The 22,016-nt window shown below is 43.0% G+C and overlaps 1 protein-coding gene across 3 annotated transcripts in view; it reads left to right on the top strand.

The window, feature by feature from the left end:
* LOC130029577 (protein HIRA) overlaps nt 1-22,016 on the top strand; it is a 95,698-nt gene that overhangs the window by 41,979 nt on the left and 31,703 nt on the right. For all 3 annotated transcript variants that reach the window (XM_056120560.1, XM_056120562.1, XM_056120561.1), the window contains 7 exons: nt 1,758-1,871; nt 2,830-2,900; nt 3,606-3,711; nt 7,481-7,693; nt 8,673-8,758; nt 10,687-10,884; nt 12,942-13,103. In XM_056120560.1, coding sequence (XP_055976535.1) covers nt 1,758-1,871; nt 2,830-2,900; nt 3,606-3,711; nt 7,481-7,693; nt 8,673-8,758; nt 10,687-10,884; nt 12,942-13,103 — 950 coding nt within the window. The remainder of the gene's footprint in view (nt 1-1,757; nt 1,872-2,829; nt 2,901-3,605; nt 3,712-7,480; nt 7,694-8,672; nt 8,759-10,686; nt 10,885-12,941; nt 13,104-22,016) is intronic.

Here is a 22,016-nt window from a genome sequence, read left to right as displayed (position 1 = left end):
AGTCATTGAGATTCTTGTTTTAGTTTAAATACTTAAGTGTCCGGTATTTAAAAACTAACATTACCAAAATAATACTGATTAGGGACATTGTAATTTTGTACTGTTCTGAGCTGCTCACTGGGGCTTAAAAGCATGGGAGACCCAATAAGTGGCTTACTTGCTACACTCCAGAGTTATGATGTGAGCACATGTTAACAGCCCAGCAGTGAGTAGGTATGGCTCTAAGACTATTCTACAGGTCACAGGAGTACTCACCTTGAGTCTGGTGCTGCTGCCTGACCCTAACATGTTGGGGTGGGCGGTTCTGATGATCTTCTTGGCTGCACAGAGTATCTGGTCACTGCCTTTTGTCACCCTAGATTCTTACATTAATGAGTGTGCTGTCCAAGGCAAGTTCTTGGATAGTAGCAAAATACCTATGAGTATTTTCTCAACACTGGTGACCAATAACTCCTAGTATAATAACTAGGAGGATAGGCTTAGGTTGATTAAAAATCCAGGCTTATCTGTCATGTTTAAAATGTATTCACCTTTCTCACTGTTTAAATTGATATTAAATTGATACATACCATAAAATAAAGCATAAATAGATTACCATTAAAATACTATTTCTGTTGTATTCTTTGTGTAGTCAAGACCTTGCTACAGTAGCATTACAGTAGCGTTTTCATACATAGCCCAGTGCCTCCGCTTGACTCAAGTGACCCTTACAACCTCTATAAGAGCAGCTCTGGTTGATGGCCTTACCTCCAGCTGAGCAGGAGTAGAGACTACAACTGAGGATTCACACCTTCAGAGTTCATGTTCTCAGTTCTCTGTGTTGCCCTGACCATTTCTTCCTAGTCTCTAGTATTGGACCCCATCTGGACTGCCTGACACCAGACTAGAATTCTTGAACAGTTTTGGTTTACTTATTCTTTTAATGAATCACTGCGAGGTACAGACTTACAAACTTTTATGCTTACTTTAAGCCATAGAGTGATCGAGTACCCATCCCTCCACGAGTGCATATTCTCCACCACCAGTGATCCCAATATCCCTCCCACCACCCCCACCCCATCCCCCCCTCCCCACTCTGCCTCTGTGGCAGGGCATTCCCTTTTGCTTTCTCTCTCCTTTTGGGTGTTGTGAACAGTTTTGGTTTTCAAGTGTGAGTTAAGTCTTCTCATGCCTATCAATCCAAGGAAATGATATTAAGCTCTGTGTAGCTTCCCATCTTCCAGAAGTAAAGTGCAGCTTTCACTGTGGGTGGCACTCTGGCCTGATCTTACCATGAAGGAACCATCATCCCTGGCTAAGTGAGGTATGCCAGGCAGCCTAGTCCTAAACAGCTTTAACTGAGCAGGGAAGTGATTAATGGAACAGACCTCTCCTGATGACCCTCTTGTGTTCCCTTAGGATATTGTTCCTGAAGGTCAGGTCAGGCCCTAGAGATACCCTGACCAGAAGGCATTCAGAGGACCAATTTCAAAGGCCAGATCTATTGGTCTGGCTGCCGGTCCAGGTATAGAGGGTAGGTCCAGGAGTAGAGGGCTAGCTTCACATGCTTCACATCTACATCTCACCACCTATTCATCTGATAATAGGTAGTGCTTTCATTTTCTGGCACCACCGAGTCTTCATTTTATCCTTAACAAAATATCTCCTTAAGCTAGTTGTAAAAATGAAATAGTACAGGCCTAAGTTCCCAGCAGTGGGCTGAGATTGTAAAACTTGAACTTTCTTAATGCTTATTTAATATTTTTATTTGACTTTAGAAATTTAACCCAAAAATCTTCAAAAAGAAGCAGAAAAATGGGAGTTCTGCAAAGCCCAGCTGTCCATACTGCTGCTGTGCTGTCGGCAGCAAAGACCGGTCTCTCTCTGTCTGGGTAAGCCTCTGCCACGAATTGTTGCTGATCTTGCAGGCAAGGGTGTGGGATGTAATGTAGGGTGCATGCTGGTAGGGATTGGAGGCCTGGAAGAGGAGAGACCTCAACTTCTGGTGGTATTTCATGTGTGTTTCTACCCTATGCTTGGCCCTCCCATCACCCCAGAAGGAAGCCCTGATGTCTGGACCCAACCAGGAGAAGCTGTCCTAACCCTTAGGAAAAGCCAGTTATGTCCACACCAAGAAATGTTCTCAGTGATTGGGATCAAAGCTGACATGTTCTGTTTGCTTTTTTTTAAAAAAAGACCTTTTTACAACCATCATCCTTAGCCACAGGTTCTGCGTCTGAGGTTTTACCAACCAGGTATGGTTGGAAAATGGGTGCTTTGTAGTTAGACCTCCACTGATTATGTCCAGATTAAGCTCAGCTTAAACTGGCTCTGTGTGTTTCTTGACAATCCTTACACTCTTTATAAAATTTGCCTGTATATGTAGCCAGTTACCCCAAGCCTTGGACCAATATATACCAGAACTACTTGGACCCTGAGATCTGTTGGCTTCTCTCAGAGGCAGTTTTCTTTACATGGTAACTTCCTTTACTTTTATCGCAGCCCAGGCCATGTTGTCCTATCCCGTATTATAGATCTCTGATTTCCATGCTATTCCTCTCTTCAAATCATGTCCCTTCCAGAAACCTTTTCTCACTTGCTCATTGTTTGTGTAACATAGTCTCCCCTGCAATTCCCACCAGTGTGGGTTATGACTCCATTATATATTGTCTGGGCAAGCTTTGGTTATCGGAGTTTGGAATTTAGTGATTGCTATTTGAGTAAAGTTGGAATGACTTGACTCTCTGTATCAGCAAAAACATCACCTAAAGATTCTGGGGCTAGTAGTGTTAACTGAGAGGACAAAGAGGGGTTTTTAGACTTTAATTTTTGGTGCTGCTTTTCTTTCAGCTCACATGTCTAAAACGACCTTTGGTTGTCATCCATGAGCTGTTTGACAAATCCATCATGGATATTTCCTGGTAAGATGGACTCTTGTTATGTTGCATAAGCTAGAAAAGGATAAGCCATGAATTGGAATACAAGGCCTTCTGGATATGAGTGGGGAGGCCACAAAGACCACCTCACCAGTTGGTCCCATGCTGTTTGTACGTGACTCATTAAAGGACAGTGCCTTCTGTGTGGAGAGTGTCTGCTACTGTGCTCCATTTGTCACTGGAAAATCCCTACTCAGACACTCGTTTTTGTCAAGGAAAAGGAGGACACTGTGATCCTAGTTCTTCTTCATTATTATCATGTGAATCAAATTAGCATAGATGTGGAGATATATTTTCTGCTTCTCAGTGACCTCATTTAAATATACACTCTCTCAAGTTTTTGTCAGGGACTAAATACAGGGCCTTATGTATGCAAGGCAAGTGCTATATCACTGAGCGATATCCCTATTTCCTAAGTTTATTTTTTAATTGTACCAAAAACAAAAATGAAATTCATATATCATGAGAAGTAGAGATGGTTTGTACATGTGCTTAGAACCATAGAGTGCAGAACCCTCTGTAATGCATTTGTCATGCAGTTCCCCCTGCCATCAAGCCATGGAAGAGAACCAGAGGTTTTCAGCCTCTATACCTTAGACCCTTACCCTGCTGTTCCTCTAATCCCACCCTGAGATGTGCATGAACTCTACAGGCATTTGCTCCCAGACTACTGACCACAGTCTCTTTCAGGACTCTGAATGGACTAGGCATCTTGGTGTGCTCCATGGATGGGTCTGTGGCCTTCCTAGACTTCTCCCAGGATGAGCTTGGAGATCCACTGAGTGAAGAAGAAAAGGTAGGAAAACACCCGTATCACTGGTATGTGGCCAGCGGGCTACACATACTCTAGAGTCACAGAAATAGTCACAATAGCTCTTTTAATTGAATCCTTTTTTTGTATACACATGTTGTTTAAGTATTATTTGGAATTTCCCCTGGTATAGATTATAATTCTTGCAAAAATTGATTTCTTTAAAAATTATGTCAGAAATCAGTTCTGGAATTAAAAATAATATTACTGGGCTAGAGGCTGGAGTGATAATGCAGCAGTGTGTCTTACACACTGGGTTGAATCCCCAGCATCTCATATGATCCTGAGTGCAGAGCCAGGAGTTTTCCTTGAGTGTGAGTTCACAAAATGTGTGGGTGCTGTGTTCGGTGTCCTGACTGCCTCCCATCCTCCCCAGTAAAGAGACAGAGAGATGGGGGACCACAGACTAATGGTGAAAATGGCCCATTTAATGCAGAGCTGCAAGCATACTTACAGAACATCTGCGGGGAGGGGGGGGAGGGTTGAGGTATAGCACCTAGGTGTGATTGCTCTTTTACAAAGATAAAACATTTGACAGAGTCAATCTCTAGGGGAGAAACTCTTGCCTCCCAGGGACATCTACATTGCTTATGTCTTTCCTTCTAATTGTATATGTTTAACAATTAAGTTTACTTCTTATCAATACTTGCAGTTGTTTGGATAAACACAGTAAAAGACAAAGATTCCAAAACTTAGTTCTCTGGACTCTGAGAACAAGCAAGGCTTTTACTATAAATCCCAGACTAAGTCTCCTCAGGCCAGTTCAGCTTGTCCTTCACCATGGGGGTCCTGTCTCTTAAGTCATAACAGCTTGCATTAAAACTGCATATATTCTTTCTAGACTGTCCCATTTTGATGCCAGGGTAGCTTTTCCACTCACCCCATGTACGTGCCAGTCCAGTGGTGGGACCTCCCTTTTGGAGTGTTAGGGGTGTTAACTACAGCCACTGAAGCCCGAGTCAAATATTTATGACCAATGTCCAGGACATATTTCAGAGTCAGTGAACTCCCTAATATTAGGAGCATAGCATTAACGGTCTTTTTGTGTTGAACCCGAGAACATTGCTATATGGTAAAATATAAAATGTCTATAGGGGAAATAGAAAAGTAGGTACAAATACACATCACTTCAAATACAAAACACAGGCTGGAGCGATAGCACAGCGGGTAGGGCGTTCGCCTTACACGCGGCCAACATGGCCGATCCGAGTTCGATTCCTCCGCCCCTCTCGGAGAGCCCGGCAAGCTACCGAGAGTATTCGATATGCCAGACACAGTAACAACAAAGTCTCCAATGGAGACGTTACTGGGCCCGCTCGAGCAAATCGACGATCAACGGGAGGGCCTTTACCTTTTTTTACCTTTACAAATACAAATTCCAGAATTACCAGAAAGTTTTGACTTATAAGTAATCAAGACTGCCTTGGGGAGCTGAGACAATGAGAAGTGAAACACAAAGGAAAGGATAAAGATAAGCTTTGACTAAATTAGGGATGCTAGCAAGCTAGAGCACAGTAAGCCTCTCTGGGAGTTTACTGATGATGACGGAAACACTTAGGGTTAATATCCAACACCTGAGCATCGCCAGGTGCCTCCAAAACAAAACAAAAACATTACTGGGCCATAGATATAATATGGGATCAAGGTGAATGTTGCATCTGCCGACTCCAAATTGGTCCCTGATGTCACATAGTTCTCAGAGCATTGCTGGGTGCAGCCCTTGAGGCCCCATGCTCCTCAGAGTTGACCTGGGTATTCCCCAGCACTACAGGATTCAAGCAACACTGAATCCTAGGGTCCCCACATTAAACCACTCATATGGTTGTCCACAAATCACGAGAAGGGGCCACTAGGTCTTTTGAGCATCTCTTGGGAGCCCCCAGTCCCCAAAATAAAACATTTGTGGCCATCACTTTTGGAAGTGAAAATGAGTCACATACAAGGGATGTTATTATTATTATCTTGGGAGAGAGCAATAGTGACTTTCTAGGACCTTTTTCATTTTTCTTGTTTTATGTCTATGTAGTTGTCGCAGAGTGGCAATCATAGTAATAATAATGACTTCGTTTTGGGTGGTGCATTGCATCTGGTAGTGCTCGGGCATACTGCCACATGAAAGGCCTTACTAATCCCTATACTATGAGTTTGGCCTCGCCATACTCGGGGCTTACTCCTAGATGTTCAGAGATCATTCCTGTCAGGGATTAGGGGACCAACCATATGGGATGCTGCATGTCAAACCCAATTAAATGTGTACAAGGAAACACCCTATCTGCTGTACTATCTCTCCAGCCCCTGGTCACTTCTTATCACTTACATAATAAAATATGATCCATCCTTTGTTTTATTTATTCTTTTGTTTTGGGGTCACGCTCAGCACTATGCCCAGGGTTTACTCCTAGCTCCATACTCACTCCTGGTGGTGCTCAGGAACAATTTGCAGTGCTAGGAATGGAACTGGAGTCTGTCACATAGAAGACCTTATTAATCCCTGAAGTATCCCTTTGGCCTTCCCATGCTGTTTTGTTTTGTTTTTGTTTGAGGGCCATACCTGATGATGTGCAAGGCTTATTCCTGGCGCTGTTCTCAGGTTTCACTCCTTGCAGACTTGGAGGACTATCTGGGGTGCCGGCCATCAAATCCAGATCAGCCATGTGCAAGGCTCGTGCCTTACCTGTTGTGCTCTCCAGTTTGGTTCAGGCCATGCATTTTTAATATGTTTTATATAACAGGTATTTCATCAGTTAGATAACTAAGTCTCGAAAAATGGTATGGCCTTTTGCCAAGGGTCATATGTAACCTCACCCCGTTAGATAAAAGAACAGAAGCATGAACCAGACCTTTGGTTTAGGCCTCATTTCCTGTGTGCCATACCCAGAACACTGTGGTAATGTGCCTCTTAAAGGCTTTGAGAAAGGCTCTGCTTTACCTACTTCAAACTTAGAAACCTACCATCTCTATAAAAAGGCCTTTGCTTGCACTCTGAAATGTATTTATCTGAAAGAAGCCCTGTGAAAGTCCAGAGCAGGTAGGCAATTCTCCCCTGCCGAAGCAACATCCTCTTGTCTGCCCTGAGAGAGATAACCTCCTGACTTCCACAATGTTTGCACATCCTTATATTAGTCTGTCCCCACCACACAACCTCCAGAGTCCAGAGGATACCGTCCTTGTTCTTGAAAGTTCTTCTGGTCCTTTACGGCAGAGCACTAATCAGACTTGGGAAAACGAAAGGAGAGACTTGCTCAGATGAGTCAGACATGTTGAGGAAACTCAGGTCTGCTGTATCAGGCCTCTGTGCTCTCAGAGATAGCATCAGCGCACCCTTGGCACACTCTAGCTACTTTCTGCTGATGGCCGTAGATGTAAGCAGTGAAAGCTTGCATCTTGTGTTTGTTTTCCAAAAAAAAAGTGTTTGGATTACTAGAGCTTCTTCATTTTAGTTCAACAAATTTTCATTGCCTTTGTTCTGCCCAAACCATGTGGTATGTTTTCTTGTTACTCACATTAATCCCATCTATCCATATGTAAGAGGCTATGAGGATATAAAACTCCTCGAGAGTCATCTAATCAGCAACACGCCAAAGAGAGTGGGAGGCAATGGAGAGCTGGCATCTAGAACTCTGGGAGCCCTGTCCAGGGCCCTTTCCACTCCGAAAGTCAGGCGAGTCCACATTACAACTCCTCTACTGCAGAGCAGTCTCTACCATAGAGCAGTTTATAGCTGGTTTGTTGTACTTCTCTCTGCTTCCCTTAGAGCCGCATTCACCAATCCACTTATGGTAAGAGTTTGGCCATCATGACCGAGGCCCAACTCTCCACAGCTGTCATCGAGAACCCTGAGATGCTCAAATACCAGCGGAGACAGCAGCAGCAGCTGGACCAGAAGAGTGGCACTGCCAGAGAAACAGGCTCAGCTGCCTCAGTGGCCGGTGTTGTCAATGGTGAAAGTCTTGAAGACATCAGGAAGGTGAGGGCTCAGACCATTAGTACTGGGTACGTGGCATAAACGTAGGGACAGAATGAGAACAAGCAAATACAGGTTGTAGGGAACTATATATATATACGTATATATATATATATATATATATATATATATATACATATACATATATAGCCTAAAGTAGAACTCAGGGATAAACACTTTAAGGTCTCTTGACTTCCACTGCTATTTGCTGCATGAGGTAGTAATGGAGCTTCAAGCACCATTATGAGAGACCCCCTTGTTCCAAATCATCTCTTAAAGAACTTCCAAACCTCCCTCCTTTGGTTTCTAGGAAATTCTAGGTACTGAGAACAGTGATTTTTCAGGATCTGCCCTTAAGAGATAGCTGTGGGTTTCCCCTTTCTTCCTCTGAAAGCATTGAGAATAGTGGAATGTGGATGATGATAAAACAGGAAAAGGGCAGGAAATGTTGGAATCACCTAGAGAGTTTACAACACTTTCAGTATTGTTGTAGGAACTTGTACAGGAAGATGAAAATTCTCTTGGATAATTCAGACAAAGTGACTGAGAGGAACCCTTGTTTTTGAACCCCTTAGTGAAAGAAAGGATTCTGATTAAAAATATTAAAGTTTTGTAAATCAAGACTTTGAGTCATGAATATAGGTCTCATTGATTATTTTCATCATTGAACTCTGTGGTCTGGGTGGATGTCATATGCTTCTGCCCTGGGAACTTGGCCAGGCTCACAGTACTGTGATAGAGAAGAAGGAGCTGGAGCTGCTTTAACTAGGAGGAGTTTTCTGTTCTTACCTCATTTATAGTACAGTAAGTTTAGCATGCGTCCTGATGAAAACTTTTGTTCTTTAAGTAGGTAGCTTAGTTAATTGTACCAAAAGTCTATGGGAAGGAAAATTAGAATACAGTTATTTAGAAGCTTAGTTTTGATATTTTAAGATAGTTGATTATAACTTTCCCCTTCATTTTTGTTACTTTACTTTGCCAGAATCTTTTAAAGAAACAAGTTGAGACTCGAACAGCAGATGGTCGGAGGAGAATCACGCCTCTCTGCATAGCACAGCTGGACACTGGGTACTTAATCTCTCACTGAGTTCTCTGCCCTCATCTGGGGATGTCTTCCTTTCTTATATTGATAAGTAGCACTTTCTTAACATGTTAATGCTGGCGCTGCAGTTTTGTGTTAATAAAACCACATCCAAGTATGCACCCCCAGTGGTATCATCGTCAAAGTATCATGCTCCTCACCAGTCTCAACCAGTTTGCTTCATAGAATCTGGAAGTAAGGGAGTTGAATCTAACTTTCTACTGTTGTCAAAGCTCTGTACACAGTGGCCCTAATTGACATTGACACTTGAGTTGAAGGCATGCTGTAGGTTACACCCAGATATTATAGCAGGGTTCAGGATGCTGGGGATCGAACCCAGGTTGGCCACATCAAGGCAAACACCCTACCCACTCCAGCCCCAAAAGGAAAACTTTCAACTTCAAATAAAATGAAAATAAAAATTATTGCAAATTAATCTGATAGTAGCACTATAGCACTGTCTTCCCATTGTTCATCAATTTGCTTGAGCAGGCACCAGTAATGTCTCCATTGTGAGACTTATTGTTACTGTTTTAGGCGTATCAAATACGCCACAGGGAGCTTGCCACGCTCTGCCGTGCGGGTGGGATACTCTCGGTAGCTTGCCGGGCTCTCCAAGAGGGACGGAGGAATCGAGCCCGAGTCGGCCGCGTACAAGGCCAAACATCCTACCCGCTGTGCTAAAGTATACTACTTTTTGAGAGCCTGGCAAGCTACCGAGGGTATCTCGTCCACATGGCAAAGCCTGGCAAGCTACCCGTGACGTATCGGATATGCCAAACACAGTAACAAGTCTCACAATGTTACTGGGCCCGTTCGAGCAAATCGATGAACAACGGGAGGACAGTGACAATGATTTATCAGGTTTTCAAATATCAAGAAATCTGATAAAGCCATTGGTAAAAGTGGGTGAATAAGCATTCTCATTCAAACTTGTAATTTAAATCTTTCAAGACGGGGTAGAATTGTTAAAAGGTGGGCTGGAGAGTAAGTCCTGCATATAGGGCTCTTTCCTGGCATACAACAGACTTTTTCAATCCCCGGCATTCAATATGGTCCCCCGAACATGGCCAGGAATAATTCCTGAGTGCAGAGTCAGGAGTAACCCCTGATACCACCAGGTGTATCCACCAAATCAAAACAAACAAAGATTTTTTAAAAAGGAATTGTCAGCAAATTTAAGTGAATAATCTGTTGTCGAAGTCCACTCCTAGGAAATTAATAAGTGGAGCAACGGATGTTAATGACAATACGATAATGAACATCTCTAGGCATCTACTATGTGTTTTAAATATATACTTGACTAAGTACTTTAGTTCTGATGGTGACTTCATGAGGTTGGTTTTGTCACTTCCTCTGGTGCCCATGAGAACCTGAACCTCGGAGTGACTGAAGTTCCCAAAGTTCCAAAGGGAATGCATGGTAGAGGAAGGAGGCTGTGGTGGAAGGTTTGGCCAGGCTCCTCAACACTGCAGTTATTTTGGCCTTGTTGCAGCATTGTCACAGAAAAACCTTGGAAATAGCCCAGTTGTTCCACAGAGGCTGGTTAGGTAAATGATGATACACTTATACAGGCCTTGGTGAAAGAGAGAACCATCCTGTGAGTTGCTTCAAACTAGTTTGGAGAGTTTGCACAGTTAACTCTTTCCAGTGATTAGGGTGAATTTTTTAATCGTTTTGCATCTGTTTTTCATCTATCTTTTGTAATTAGTAGCAAGTTTTTCTTTTGTAATGGTACATAAAATACCTGCTCATCACATATTAAATATAGTGGATTTTAAATTTCTACCTGGCAAATTTTCTACCATGAAATAAACTGCCTTTGGGTCCTGAAAAAAAGTTAATACTTAGTAAATATAAAATGCCTGTTATGATGTTTGATTTCTGAAGCTGACTTTCATTCTTGCTGACACAGGGACTTCTCCACAGCGTTCTTTAACAGCATCCCACTCTCGGGCTCCCTGGCAGGCACCATGCTCTCCTCTCATAGCAATCAGCAACTACTGACTTTGGACTCCAATACTCACAACTCATTTGGCGCTTCAAAGCCTTCCACAGAACCTGTGGCATCAGCCAGCACCAGACTTGTGGGAGACTCTGTCAGTAAAGACAGGTGAGTGAGCACTAGGCATGTGCTCCTATACCTGGGGAAGATTCAAGTTTGGACACAGTTTCAGGGATATTTTCTGGTCCCTTCAGTAAAAAGAGAAACAGAGTTGCCTGATTTCAGAGGAGAAGCTTTTTAGAAGGGGGACCTTCATAAAGTAAATGTCTGATGCATCAGGGCCATGGGGATTTCACTTCCAGAGAAATTATGCCATCTTAGGACCAGTGAAAATATCATCTGCTACAGGGTCAGCTCTGCCTGCTAGCTGATATAAACTGCCTCTGCTGTCTCCTATCAGGAATGTGGTGACATAATGTATCCCAAGCAGGGTATTTGGGTTCTAGAGCCCAGATGGAGCTAGACAATATAGTTCTCACTTAGGGTACTGGTGTCTTTGATCACTATCTGGAAACCAAGCTAGATGTTTAAAGGACTAGATAATTATGAATAAAAACAAAGAGCCATTCAAGCTAATTATCAGAGAAAGGATTTAGAGATAGCAGCTGGATCAGAGCCCTACTGAAAGATGGGAAGAAAGGTGGGTTCTGTGCCCATAAAAAATATCTGAGATATTTTTGGCCATGCAGTTTTTAAGAGAGAAGGAGAGGACTCTGCAGGATGTTTGCCAAGCACCTAATGTGGGATTCAGGTGGGTAGGGATATGGTTTTGAGATCCAGCATATGGAATACACCTTGGCAGAGGACAAGCTCATGCTTACTCCTCTCCTTTCCCTGGATTGGAAGTCAAGAGCTATAGCTTTATAGGGTGAATTTTTAGAGGAAAGTATGAAGAATGAGTAATTGTGATATTGAGGTGGGACTAACCATATCAGAAAGTGGTGCCTAAGGATGATACCAGGAAGACACTTGACACCAAGGGAAATGGTTAAGAAAACTTGAGCTTTGACTTGACACTAGCCAGTCCCCTGAACCCGACTATTGGGGTAGGCCCCAACATCACCAATTGCGCCCATAAATACATGAGACAGTCATTTCAGAATCCAGTGTGGGGCCTTTGTTTCTAAACCCAGTGTTAATGTGGAAAAAGCTGGCATTTGGGGTGGTTTGGGATGGCAGTTCTATATGCAAATTATGAAGATGAGGATATAAGTATATGCAAGTTATATGATGAGGTTAAAGACCTGTAAGAACCATTTTCCAAGCTCTACGCTATCCCCATAAGCTCTCAGAACAGTCCAGTAGCACCTGTATGCATCGATTTGCTCACTGCCTTCACAGAAAGCTGTACTTAACCGAATTTCAGAACTTGAAAATAATAAAATCGGGACTGGAGTCATAGTACAGCAGGTAGAATGTTTGCTTTGCACATGGTCAACCTGGGTTTGATCCCCGATATCCCATATAATGTCCCCAAGCACTGCCAAGAGTAATTCCTGATTGCAGAGCCAGGAGTAACCCCTGAGCATCACTGGGTGTGGCTGAGAAAAACAAAACAATGAAGAAGAATAACAGATTGCTTTTTTTTTTAATTTGGTCCACTGCTGGCTCTTCACTCAGGATTTGTTCCTGGTGATGTTCAGGGGACTATATGGGGTGCAGGGGTTAAAACTCGGGACAAGCATCTTACCGTTTTGTCTTTTTAGTTTTTAGTTTTGGGGCCCCACTTAGCTGTGTCCAGGAATCACTCCTTGCATGTCTTGGGGTACCATATCGGATGCTGGCCAGAGTCATCTAAATGCAGGGAAAGCACCTTATCGTCTATACTCTCTCTCTCCAGCCACCTGGCCCCTGTCTTAAAATTAATAGAAGTTAGATATTGTGGGGCTGGAGCTATAGTACAGCAGGTAGAGCATTTGCTTAGCATGTGGCAGACCTAGGTTCGATCCCCAGCATCCCATATGGTACCCTGAGCACTGCCAGAAGTAATTCCTGAGTGCAAAGCCAGGAGGAACCCCTGTGCATCACCGGATATGACCCAAAAAGAAAAAAAAATTGTAAGTTAGATATTGTATTCCTTTTTCTTGGTTTCAAGTAAGGCTAACAATACTCCCATATCCTTGATGGTTTGCTTAACTTACTCTCCCTTCTTCACCCCATCCTAGTATGAATGCTACCTCGACTCCTGCTGCATCATCGCCCTCTGTGTTAACAACCCCATCAAAGATCGAACCTATGAAAGCATTTGACTCCCGATTCACTGAACGGTCCAAAGCTACACCAGGTGCTCCTACCTTGTCCAGTGTGACTCCAACAGCTGTGGAAAGGTAGGTGGCGGTTGTATGGGAACCTGAGGCCAGGAGATGCTGACTCAGGCCCAAAGTGCAATGCCTGCTTTCTCACCAAGGAGTCTACCCTTTCTCCTCTGATCACTGTATACACTGGAATCCCTACCCCTAGTCCTGAGAATAAAGGACTGACTAAGTGAGAAGCTGCTAGAAGTAGTCATCAGGAGGACATGGCAGGACTGGTCTATAGAGACTGCTGAAAATAATGTCATTGTTAACCAGAGCCTGGCGTTTTCCCAGACAAGGATCAGGAGATTGGTATGTGAGAAGAATGACTCTGATTCTCCGGTACCATGGAAGTAGTGGCCTTGTATTCAGAAACCAAATAGGAAATTGGGACCTGTGTTAAAAATAATGGAGAGTAACTCTCATATGTGGGATATAAAGAAACCTCATAGGGGAATGTCAAGTGCCTAATGCCTGTAGAAACAAGGAGCAGGAGAACTGGTCTTAAGTAGGAAGTTTGGCACTGGGACAGTGGTGAGGGAGATAAATTAGGGAAGGGAACACTGGGAAATTGGGACAAGGAAAAGGTATCTGCCACAGAGGCAGGTAGGGATGGGGTGGAGGGAAACTGAGGACATTAGTGGAGGGTAGTGGGCACTGGTGAAGTGATTAGTGTTGGAACAATATGTGCCCAAAACTCAAATCATAAATACCTTCGTAACTCTGTAATTTATGGTGATTCAATTTAAAAAAGGGTTGTGTGGTTGGGGAGGGGGGGATAATGAAGAGTAGGTCTTTAGTTACTTGAAAGTCAGCTTTACTTCTGAACTCTTACAGAGTTGCCCATTCTCTGTGCCTCCCTTAGCACACAGCAGTCAAATCATGGAACATAGTTCTTTTTTTCTTAGATTTGCAAGAGTCCTCTTAATTGGACAGAACACATATGACACTGCTCTTATTGGCATTGAACTTCTCAGCCTTCTGGAAGATCCTTTCCTCTAAGCCTGCCAAGCTGTGAAACTGATTACACAGAGCTCACTGCATAGTCCAGCAAGTAGGCAACTGAGAGTTTTATAGATTGCACCATCTACTTCCATCGAGTTCAGCATCACAGTCCTGTCCTCTTGGGGTTGCTTCAAACCAGTTGGCAACTAGGACTTCGAAACCTGCGGCAAATGCACTCCTACTCTGTGTCAGCATTAGCCAAATAAGGGATATTGGCCAAAGACCCTTGGAATAGCTATACAGCCAGTAGGTACCCAAAAAAGGGAGCATTTGTGAAAGAGTTGACCTCGCAATAGACGACACTAAAGCAGTAGCATATCATCTCCAGAGGTTCACTCATGATCTCAGAAGTGTGTAAGCAGAATTTGTTCTTCTGGGGAGAACAGCCTTGAAAGCCAGTATGGGAAATTCTCCCTTCAAGTCATCTTTCATATCTATGACCTTACTGTGGAACCTGTATTCAATCAGTATGTTCATGATGATATTTTAGTATACAGAAATCTTTTGGTGTGAGAATGGAGGTTGATGGCTGTCAAGTCGGGTTCTCAGACTTGTAAGGCATGCATGCACTCAACCACTAAACAGCCCTTCCTGTGATCTTTTTAAGTAGTAGTTTCTTCATCTATCATCATGAGGCATCTGAAAGCCTTCTTGCTGCTAACACATTGAGATGCTGGATGAGTAATATCACATTACACCCAAAATTAATGATTTATTCACACAAAAGTAAAGGTAGTTCCCAGAAGCCAAAATCTTAAGCGAACAAAAGCAGAGCTTAGGCAAAACTGCACCATTCACTAATCTGGTAACCACAGATCTCTGTTTTTATTTGGGGGCCATATCCATTGGTTCTCAGAGGATACTCCTGGATCTGCACTCAGGGTTCACCCCTGGCAGGTTCAGGGGACTATTTGTTGTGTTGAGAATTGAACCCAGGTCAGCCATGGGTAAGGCAAGCATCTTGCCCACTGTACTACCTCTCTGATCCTCAGGAATTTGAGTATTAATGGGCATACAGATTGGAGATAGGGCCTTGACTCTGGATCATAGAAGGGATTGAAACTGAGACCTAGCTGAAAGCTACTTAAGAAAATATACCCATTGCGATGGGCTGGAGCGATAGCACAGCGGGTAGGGCGTTCGCCTTACACGCGGCCAACATGGCCGACCCGAGTTCGATTCCTCCGCCCCTCTCGGAGAGCCCGGCAAGCTACCGAGAGTATTCGATATGCCAGACACAGTAACAACAAAGTCTCCAATGGAGACGTTACTGGGCCCGCTCGAGCAAATCGACGATCAACGGGAGGGCCTTTACCTTTACCTTTACCCATTGCGATGGGAAGGGCTTGACAAACCCTACTCGATATAGATTGGGTTGTCTCAATTAGATTTTTGTCTTCTCTAAAGACTGCATAGCTATAGGTATACCCTCCCTTAAATTTGGATTTAGTTTTGTTTTATCTTTGTCACATAAAAATCATTAGATGGAAAAATGGACTCAAAGGAGAATCACATCTGATTAACACACGGAGGGATTTGACAAGGAAGATGCATATCTACCTTTAGGTACTTTTGTCTAAACCCTTGTGTGCACTACCAGTAAAGCAATGCTTAAGATGAGCACTAAGTCAAAAATAAGTAAATGAACAGGAGGGGTGTGTGTGTGTGTGTGTGTGTGTGTGTTTGGGTCACACCCAGCGATGCACAGGGATTACTCCTGACTCTGCACTCAGGATTCACTCTTGGGTGGTACTCTGGGGACCCTATGGGATGCCAGGGACCGAACTCAGGTCAGCCACTTGGTAAGTAAAAGGCCCTCCCGTTGATCATCGATTTGCTCGAGCGGGCCCAGTAACGTCTCCATTAGAGACTTTGTTGTTACTGTGTTTGGCATATCGAATACGTCACGGGGAGCTTGCCAGGCTCTGCTGTGCGGGCGAGATACTCTCGGTAGCTTGCCAGGCTCTCCAAGAGAAGCGGAGGAATCGCACTCGGGTCAGCCATGTTGACTGCGTGCAAGGCAAACGCCTTACCTGCTGTGCTATTGCTCCAGCAGCCACTTGGTACAAAGCAAAAATGCAAGGCAAATGCCGTACCTGCTGTATTATCACTCAGGCCCCCAGGTTTAGAACTCTTTAAGCCTGTGATGATAGAATTATCAGATGGAGACTCTAGTACGTATATTTGTTTTAAATTATTTAAAGATGGGTCTGGAGATAGCTTAAAGGGCTAGTGCATTGCTTTGCATACAGGAGGCACAGGTTTGAGGCCTGACCTCGATGCCTGTCATCACATGACCCTCACACTAAAGTGATTGAGTCATGTTCTGGGGAGTGGCACTTGAATACTATTGGTTGAGGCACCAAAAAAAAGTAAAATACTATCAAGACAAGAAAAATAAAAATGTGAGGGAAAAGTAGTCTATTGTCATGTAATCAAAATTGACTTTTAAAAGTTTGAAGAGGGCCAGAGCAATAGTACAGCAGGTAGGGTATTTGCCTTGCATGCGGCCAACCTGGGGTTTGATCTCCAGCATCCCATATGGTCCCCCCAGCACTGCCAGGAGTAATTCCTGAGTGCAGAGCCAGGAGTGACCCCTGAGCATCACTGGGTGTGAGCCAAAAAGCAAAAAATAAATTGGTTAATTAAATAAAAAGTTTGAAGAACTAAATATAAGAGTTTAAAACTTCAAAACACAGAAGTAGGACTGGAGAGATAGAATAGTGATTAAGGATAATGGTTTGTATGCATTGGCCACCAATTCTCTCTGGCACTACATAGTCGAATAAGCATCACTGGAAACAACTAAAGGAAAAATAGATATGTTGAACTTAATCAAAATTAGAACTGGAACCAGGGAGATAGTAGAGTACAGGAGTTAGGGTGCATGCACCTAACCTGGGTTTAATCCCTGGCATGTTATGGCCTCCTGAGCTTTGCCAGATATGACCCTGGTGTTCTCAAGGCCTGAGCAGCAATGCATCCTTAGGCTCTAGCACTGAACCACTGGCCTAGTTGACTGAGTACCACTGGGAGTGGTCCTGGGCCCATAAGCATCATTTGGAAAGTCCAAAAGGGAAAAACCATAAAATGTCTCTGCTATAGAGACTAAAATGGGTAGAGAATGTGCATTGCAAGTGTTTGGCCCTAAGTTTGACCCCTGATACCACATTACCTTCTCAGCTGTGCTCAGCATTTCCAGGCACAGCTCACCGGGTCAATTTTCATCAGAAATGACCCCTGGATCCCAAAGCACCTCTGGGGAGGCAGCTCCACCCCCCCGCCCCGCCCTCAACACAAAAGAACCCTCTATCAACAGATTAAAAGTATAACCTACAGGAATGGGAGAAATTTGCAAATCATATCTGATAAAGATTAAAAAGGGTATAAAGTTCTTTTAAAACTCATAACTGAAAAATAAGAATAACTCAATTCAAAAGTGGGAAAGGGGTGCTAAGAATGTTTATAGAATGTGTATCAGTGATAGAGCACATGCCTGACATTTGTGATACCCTGGTTTCAACCCCGGCACTAAAAAAAAAAATAGACAAAGGATTTTTTTTTTTTCTTTTTGGGTCACACCCAGCAATGCACCGGGATTACTCCTGGCTCTGCGCTCTGGAATTACCCCTGGCAGTGCTCAGGGGACCATATGGGATGCTGGAAATTGAACCCGGATTGGCCCGCGTGCAAGGCAAACGCCCTACCCGCTGTGCTATTGCTCCAGCCCCGACAAAGGATTTAAATAGAATCATGTCTCTAAAAAAGATATGCAAATTCCCAATAAACAGTATCAGCCACCTGGGAAGTGCAAATCAAAACCACAACGAGATTTTATTTCATATTCATTTGGTGCCTATAATAAAAGTATCTGATAATCAATGTTGGTGATGACATGGAGAATCAGAACCCTTATAGATTGCTAATGTGCATATAAAATGGTTCTGCTGTTTTAGAAGACTATTTGGAGTTACTCAGTTAAAGTATAGAATTACCATATGTCTCAGCAGTGTTTATACCTGTATAACCCAAAAAAATTGAAAATACACATTTATTCAAAAACTGGCTGACTGGGTTCAATCCCTGGTACCCTATATGATCCCCCAAGTCACACCAGAAGTGAGCCCTGAGCACCACCAGATGTGGCCAAAAACCAAAAATCTTTACAAATATGCATATTGCTCATCAGTGCCAAAAATTAGACACAGACCAGAAGTCTATCCACTGACAAGTGAATTTTCCTACTAAATTTTTTTAAATTATAGTTTAGGTAATTAGGTTACAATAAGTGTCTGGTATTAATGTACATAGTTACTGCACACCCTTGTCATCAATGTACCCATGATTTTGCCCCCCATTCATGTGTCAATCTTCCTTTGTAAGAGCTGCATTAAGAGGCCGGAGAGGCAGTATAGCAGATAAAGTCCTTGCCTTGCACACGACCAAACTGAGTTTGATCGCCAGCAAGCACCCATATGTCCCCAAGCCCTGCCAGGAGTGATCCCTGAGCACAGAGCCAGGAGTAACCCCTCCTTATTCTTGGATGTGGCCCAAAACAAAACGTTGCCATGAACATAGGTGTTCATTAATCTTTATGAATTGTTTTTGTGTTTGGAAGGTAGATACCTAGAAGTGAAATAGCTGGGTCAAATGGGAGCTCCAGTCTTCCTTTCTGAGGAATTACCATAGATGCTCTTTTCCATAGATACTGGACCAGGTGATATTTCCACCAGCACTGAATGAGGTTTCCTTTTTCATCACAATCCCACCAACATTTGTTGTTTTCAGTTATGTGGTATATGTTATTGATAAATATTTTTAAAACTTTGTAGATACAGGACTAGGGAGCTAGATCAAAGGGCTGGATGCATGCTTTGCATGCAGGAACCTGTTTTTATTCTTGGAATTGCATAGTCCCCTGAGCACTAAGCCAGGAGTACCTCTGAGGAACACCAGGTATAGCCTTTTAACTGAGCACTTCTGGGTTTAGACCCCCAAAAGGGAATAGAGTATATTTGTGTACTATAAGAGCAAACCTTGAAAACATTATAGTAACTGGAAAAATTGTGGAGTCACAAAGGACACCACACAGTGGGTGATTCCATTTATGTAAATGACAGAAATAAGCAGATCCATAAGAAAAGAAAATAGATAAGCCATTGCCAGAGAATGGGAGTGCTGCTAATAGAAATTTATTTTTAAGATTATGAAAATGTGCTAGCATTAGGTTATGATCACATGTTATAAATAAACCAGAAACTAGGAAATTCTGTATTTTATTTGGGGGACTTTGTAGTATCAGGAATCAAACCCGGGCCTCTTACATTTATAGCATGTGCTCCAGCCCTATGAATTTGTGGGGTCAGACATATAGGTAACTTCTCTCTGGTCCCACAAACCTCAATTTGATCTCCACTAACCATATAAGATTCCTCTCAGCACTTTCAGTGGTTAGTCATAAGCACAGAGCCAGGAATACTCCCTGAATAACGCAAGGTGTGCCCCTTTCCCATAATAATAATTTCCCATAGTAATAATAATTGAAACAGTAGATTTGGACAGAATATTGTAACTCAGAGGCAGAACACTGATTTTGCAAGTGTGAGGCCTTTGATTCAATTTCCTGCACTGCCAAAAAATAAAATGTTGAATTTTGTGGTGTATGGGTGATGATAACATAATTGAAAAATAATAGAATTAGCACACCATCAAAACAGATCTAATAGATTTGGAAATCAACCCCCAAAAAGTCAGGAGACATTTCTAGTAGCAGATACAACCAACTAGAGTGTGCAATCTGAGGAGCTAGCTCAGTGCTGCAGAGGTGAGGAGGTGGGAGCTCAGGTGTAGAAGGAGGGTTCGTGTCCACCTGGCAAGAGTTTGCCCTAGAAAGCATGCTCCGAGGTAGTTGTCAAGAGACCAGTCAGTGTCTTACAAACATATGTGGTCCAGTTTCGAAAGTGTAGTGATTTCTCTGCTCTCTCTGGCAGCACATACACTAAAATTGAAAATGTAGTGATTTCTAAGCAGAATAAGTTAAGCTTACTACCCACTTTGGAAAATACTATATAGAAATTCCTTGGTTTTGTTGAGGAAGGTCCTCCCTTTTTTGTTTTGTCTGAGGGTTGCCGCAGGAGTGCCCGGGAGAGTGGGGAATTGAATTCTGGCCTCCCACTCGCAAAACATGCACTCCAGCCTTTGAGCTATCTCCTCAGCCCTGCCACCCCATTTTTACTTTGCAGGTTTCCATGGCCCTTGTTACACAGTTCCCTATCTCTTGAGGGAGTGAAACCCTTATTTGAGAAGCAAAGAGAATTGTGCTGCTAAAAGACACTTTTGACTACATGACCTGGGCCCTGACACTACCAGGTTGGTCCCTCAGCAGCTGCCTACCACTCCACTGTGTGTCAAAAGTCTTTTTATCCATTCATGTTGATCTAGAAAGTTTTTGTATTAAGTTGTCATTCTTTTTTTTTTTGTTACCTCTGTTTTTTGTTTTTGTTTTTTTTTTATTAGTGAAATACCATGAGGTACAGTTGTAGATTTTCAATTTTTTGTGCTTGGGTTTAGATTATACAGTGATCAAATACCCATCCCTCCACCAGTGCCCATTTTCCACCACCATGGATAATACCCCTCCCACCCCCATCCCTCCCATCCCACCCTACCTCTGTGGCAGGGCGATCCCTTGTGTTCTCTCTCTCCTTTTGGGTGTTGTGGTCTGCAAAAGAGGCTTTGAGTGGCAAACATGTTCAGTCCATAGTCTACTTTCGACATGCATCTTCCCTCCTGGGAGGATCCTCCAAACATCCTTTATTTGGTGCTCCCTTCTCTATCTGAGCTGCCCTTTCCCCTAGAATGCCTGGCTGGCCTCTAAGCTATGGAGTAATCCTCCTGGTGCTGATTTCAGCTATTCTTGGGTATTAATCTCATATTTTGTTACTCTATATTCCCCAGATGAATGCAATCTTTCTATGTCTATCCCTCTCTTTCTGACTCATTTCGCTTAGCATGATACTTTCCATGTTGTACCACTTGTACATAAATTTCATGACTTCATCTTTTCTAACAGCTACATAGTACTCCATTGTGTAGATGTACCAAAGTTTCTTTAACCAGTCATCTGTTCTTAGGCATTCAGGTTTCTTCCAGTTTCTGGCTATTGTAAAGAGTGCTGCAATGAACAAACAAGTGCAGATGTCACTTCGACTATACATTTTTGCCTCTCTGGGATATATTCCCAGGAGTGGTATTGCTGGGTCAAATGGGAGCTCAATTTCTAATTTTTTGAGCATCATCCATACTGTTTTCCAGAAGGGCTGAACCAGTCGATATTCCCACCAGCCGTGAAGGAGTGTCCCTTTCTCGCCACATCCGCGCCAGCATCGGTTGCTTTTGTTCTTTTGGATGTGGGCCAGTCTCTGAGGTGTGAGATGGTATCTCATTGTGGTTTTGATCTGCATCTCCTTGATGATTAATGATGTAGAGCATTTTCTCATGTGCTTTTTTGCCATTTGGATTTCTTCTTTGAGAAAGTTTCTGTTCATTTCATTGCCCCATTTTTTGATGGGGTTGGATGTTTTCTTCTTGTGGAGTTCAACCAGTATTTTGTATATCCTTGATATCAACCCCTTGTCAGATGTGTATTCGGCAAATATCCTTTCCCATTCTGTAGACTGTCTTTGTATTTTGGTCACTGTTTCTTTTGAGGTGCAGAAACTTCTTAGTTTAAGATAGTCCCATTTATCTATCTCTGTTTTCACTTGCTCGACCAGTGGTGTGGCATCTTTGAAGATACCATTAGCTTCAATGTCTTGGAGGGTTTTGCGAACTTTGTCTTCAATGTACCTTATGGTTTCTGGTCTGATGTTGAGGTCTTTAATCCATTTTGATCTTACTTTTGTACATGGTGTTAGGTAGAGTTCTGAGCCCACTTTTTTG

The sequence above is a fragment of the Sorex fumeus genome, unplaced genomic scaffold (assembly GCF_029834395.1).
Source record: "Sorex fumeus unplaced genomic scaffold, SorFum_2.1 ptg000043l, whole genome shotgun sequence".
Classification (NCBI taxonomy): Eukaryota; Metazoa; Chordata; class Mammalia; order Eulipotyphla; family Soricidae; genus Sorex; species Sorex fumeus.
Note: the sequence above shows the minus strand (reverse complement) of the source record. Positions and strands in the feature narration are given on the sequence as shown.